General features: G+C 34.2%; 1 protein-coding gene across 1 annotated transcript in view; it reads left to right on the top strand.

Moving 5' to 3' along the window:
- Nucleotides 1-4,469: 4,469 nt before the first annotated feature.
- Nucleotides 4,470-4,614, top strand: part of LOC108378176 (eye-specific diacylglycerol kinase-like) — a gene marked incomplete at both ends in the record, with an annotated part of 11,130 nt that continues 10,985 nt past the window's right edge. The window contains one exon of the mRNA XM_017634468.1: nt 4,470-4,608. Within this exon, the coding sequence (XP_017489957.1) occupies nt 4,470-4,608 (139 nt within the window). The remainder of the gene's footprint in view (nt 4,609-4,614) is intronic.

The following is a 4,614-nucleotide window of genomic DNA, read 5'->3' as shown; positions in this document are numbered from 1 at the left end:
CATTTGTTTTAACTGGTGATGCTTATCAACAATTAATTGATAAAAAAAAAGTAAATAAATAGTATGTCAATTGACAAACTGCCATTTGGTTAAAAACACTAGTTGCTCAAATCACAGGCGAACTATTTCAGCTAGAAAACAAATACAGTAACCTAGATTAAAAGTACATACACATAGCTGTCACTGCAGGATACGTATAAGTTACCTGTGTAGGTGTACATTTATACTCATGCATTTTTTCACTCTCAAACTGGCATAAATGAACACAGGATTGATGCTGCTTTGAAATTCTTAACACAAAAAAAAACGATGCGATAAAGCAACACTAACAGGATGCAACAGTATGTTATAGAAAAACGCACGAAAAAAGGTAGAAACTGGGATGAAAAAATGAAAACAGCGGTGCGATGCTTTGAAGCCATCAATTGCGCTCAACATGAATGGAAAAGCTGTCAAATGTATGGAAATGCTGTGAAGAAACAACTTTCAACATGTTAGATACAGATACAGACGCACAAGCACCGATTCTTAACCAAATCCAGCAAAAACTTTGCGTCTTTGGTAAGCGCTTACTTTTTGTATCGATGGAGTAACGCATTACAATTCGCCGCCAGACAAAATTTTTCACTTTCTCGTTAAACATTTTTACATTCTCTCGCTTACCTCCAATGACATGGCCAGGTTGAAGTAATGTCTTTTGTAAACTAGAAGGTAAGTGGTGAAATTCGATTGGGAAGCGTTTTTCGAAATTCAACACATACCTTCTAGTTAGTTTAACCTGGGCATGTCATTGGAGGTAAGCGAGAGAATGCAAAAAATGTGAGTAAAAGGGAAAGTGAAAAGTTTTGTCTTGAGGGGAATTGTAATGCGTTACTCCATCGATACAAATAGTAAGTGCTTACCAAAAGCAGAAACACAGTTTTTGCTGAGAACTGTGACGAAAAAGAACACACTAAACATAAATTAATATGCGCTATTGTAGTCAAACTATGTTATTGCTTTAGTATTAGTGATATTTGTGCAATAAATAAATCCAACATGCACAAAGTGAACTCTTTTCCAAATTTTTTTTTTTGCAACCTTTGCGACATTTTCGATTCTTAAGTGAATGTAAAACATTTTTCTCCCAGATTTTTTCAAAGTTTTGATTAAAAGTTGAATAAAGTTTGAATCCAAATTGATACCCAAGCTTTTTTCAAGTGGACTATTTTACATATGTACCAAAAATGGGATCCATTTTTCAGAATGTGGCGGTTGGAATATTTATTGCATTTCCACTTGACATTCAACCCAAAAGTTTACTGGGAAGAGACACAGACACGCGCATACACAAACACTTCCCTGCAGGGAAACGGCGAACTAGTGAATTAAATTTCTAGTAATTAGATCCCCACCAGTTCAAAACGAGGGAAATGTGGTACTTTTAAAAAACTACTTTATTTCACTTTTTTCATTAGAAATCGACATCTATGGTGACGAATTTAGAACTGGTTCAGAACTATAGAATAAGGGATGCAGCGCGGGGCTTGTTTACTTTACATATAAATGTGTTTGGCTGCTTTTGCGTTAAAACACGCTTTCATTCTGCACTTCGCAGATGCTTTTTTATTTATACAAAATAAAAATTTGTGTTAACAATTTAACATTTCGGGACCATCTGCAAGCACCTCCGCAAATTCAGCTACAGGCGAAGGCATGTAAACGTACCAATTCTTACAATCATTCAAATAAATTTAATTTCAAATTGAAAACACACTTCTCTGAAAATAATTTGAAATTGAACACACGGAAAATCCAATAAGATTGAAAAAATCATAATACTAATACAGAACCAGTTCGGCACTAGTGCGTTTCCCGACACCGACAGGGTTATTGCAGGATGACATTAACAATACACAGTGTTGATTTCCCTGACAGTAACTGGCAGTAACATCAACAAAAACAACACAAATCGTAGCAATACCAGTATCAATGCAAAACTGGAGATAATCACAAGGCTGCATACAGGTTGCACTGTCAACACTGTATTTCTTGCACTTTGTATTCCATACATATGTACATATGTATGTCTGTACATTCATTCTGACACTACAAGGTCCATATGTACACGCAGGTACGTTTGTCTGTCAACGAGTAGTCAGCTAAAAGGCACCTGATGATAATGGCTGACGGCTTATCCGCTTGTCCAATGGTTGTCCAACTGTCCATCCAGCTGCCCCATTTGTGTGTCTGCCATAAATTGGCACATGTTTTACCATGCGTTCAGCGCTTTCTGTTTGTTATTTCCTTTGTGTCGGTCATAATATTCGCTTTGCGGTCATAAACGACAAACTGTCATCCTCTAGGCGGCGCTGATGGAGTATTCGTTATTGTCCTCAGAGAATAAATAAGCAAAAAAAAAGGAAGCACAAAAAGCACCTTATTCCTCTTTTTACATAAATACATACATGCAAACATACATCTATTATACATACATACATACTATATAAAAAGACCGTATGTATCGGTTGCTATGTCGTTTATAGACTCAAAAACTACTGAACCAATTTGAGTTTAAATCGATAAGATATGTTTACACTGGTGTCTACTGTGCTAGGTGGCGCTGGAGTTGATTACACGTATTTACAGTCGGATTTCATTCAAATTCAGAATAAATGACACAAAAAAAACACCGAGGCACGCAAACTTGATTTTGGGTCGTAGATTACGGATCTGTAAACTGTTTTTCTAGATCAGGTCATTTTCCAAAAATATTTTCAACAAAAAAAAAAAATCAAAACTCAACATGGGAAAAAATTTAAATTTAAAATTTTTTTATTTAACCCCGATTTTCTTTTTTACTAGTTTGATTTCTTTGTGGAACAAACTTTAATACAATTGAAAAAAATAATTTTTTTTTTTAATTTGTCCCCCATTAAATTTTGACTTGATTTAGAAAAACAGAATACAGGCTCATTATCTACGCCTCAAAATTAAGCTTAAGTGTTTCGGGGGTTTTTATGTCATTTCATAACTTGAGATTTTCAATACAGTGTTATCGATATCATAGTCCATTAACTTACGTTTCTCTTTGTATTTAGCCTTAAATATTGCTGTAATCTACAACACAAACGGCAATAAATAAAAATTTGCTTTATTTCACTTTTAAATGGGAAATAATACCAAAATCTGAGTTTTACTTTATTTCCAACAAAGGTTGGAAATAAAACAAATTTTGCCTTATTTCCCATTGCTTACTTAGACTAATTGTAACAAAAAAAGTTTACTGACAGAAGCAAAAAGAACTTTGTTTATTCCAAAAAAAACAATTAAACTAAAAATGTGACATAATTCATATGAAGAAAGTAATATTCACAAAATATTTTTACTTATGAAAAGTCTAACAAAATATAGGAAAAGAGTCGTCTTTAATAACTGCTCAGAAAATTGGACATAGCGTTTTTGCATGAATTTTATCTGCATGCTTTTTTAAATTTGTTGAAAACATTGCTGGAAAACCTTAAAATGTTTGCATGGAACCAATGGCGCAATAAACAGGTGAAGCGGTGGGCGCGCGAGCGCCAACATGGACCGCCGCGACGCTGGGCACTTACAAAATTGTATACATACAAATCCGTCCATTTAACTTGTTCATGTACTACTTTTTGTCAAATGTAAGTGGGTGACTACCTACATATGTGCACTATTTTGCTTTATTACTCAAAATGTTAAGTTTAAAAGTTGGTCTTATTGCTCAACGAGAAATGAAATAAAGCAAATTTGCGTTATTACCGTTTGTGTTATTTCACCCCCCGCATACTAATCTATGGCCGTTGCGTACATTTGAAGTTACGGCGCGCGAAATTCAAAAATTCACTGACTTTTTTTACTCATTTTTCGTGTGGAGGCGGTAGAAAAAAAAAAGTTATTACATTTCTGGGGAAAAAACGTGGATATTATAAATTGAGAAAACAGTTTCAACACGCATTTTCTTAAATTCCATTTATTTGACGGCATTCTTAGACCACTTTTAATACTTAACTGTCAAAATGTAGGCGCTTTAAAATGAATATATTTATTACATCAACACGAATTATTTTGAATATCAACGACGTAAAACAATATATGTACTTAGATATGTATATATGTATGTAAACCTGAACAATTGGTATAATTGGAAAATCAAATAAAGGTCAGAATTTCTTTATTATTGAAGCTTGAATCGCATTCATTAAATATGTATGCGAATATGTATGTATCTGTTGCTGTAGGTGGTGAACTTGTTTTTTTTTTTTGCATTTCCTCAAAACATGCAAGGTCAAATGTGTGCGCAAGTTGATTATTTATTTGTGGCAGCTGTCTTTGTGGTTGGAATGCAAGAGTATATCGAACTGTTTGAATTTTGAATATTTTTCCCCTTTATAACACATACCACATATGTACATAAATAGATAGTTTTTTTTATTATAATTTTTCATTTTTTATTGCAGACGATCAGCGTCAGCGAGTAATGCAAGGCGACCCATACGAATTGTGCCCGACTGGACTGAGAATGCGGTGCAGGGTGAACACTTTTGGAAGCCCACATCGGTTTCAGGCGATTTATGTTGCTTGAATGAGGAGTGCATAGTAAGT

The sequence above is a fragment of the Rhagoletis zephyria genome, unplaced genomic scaffold (assembly GCF_001687245.7).
Source record: "Rhagoletis zephyria isolate East Lansing unplaced genomic scaffold, Rhagoletis_zephyria_1.1 Rzeph_scaffold_13506, whole genome shotgun sequence".
Taxonomy (NCBI): Eukaryota; Metazoa; Arthropoda; class Insecta; order Diptera; family Tephritidae; genus Rhagoletis; species Rhagoletis zephyria.
This window is presented reverse-complemented; position numbering and strand designations above follow the sequence as displayed.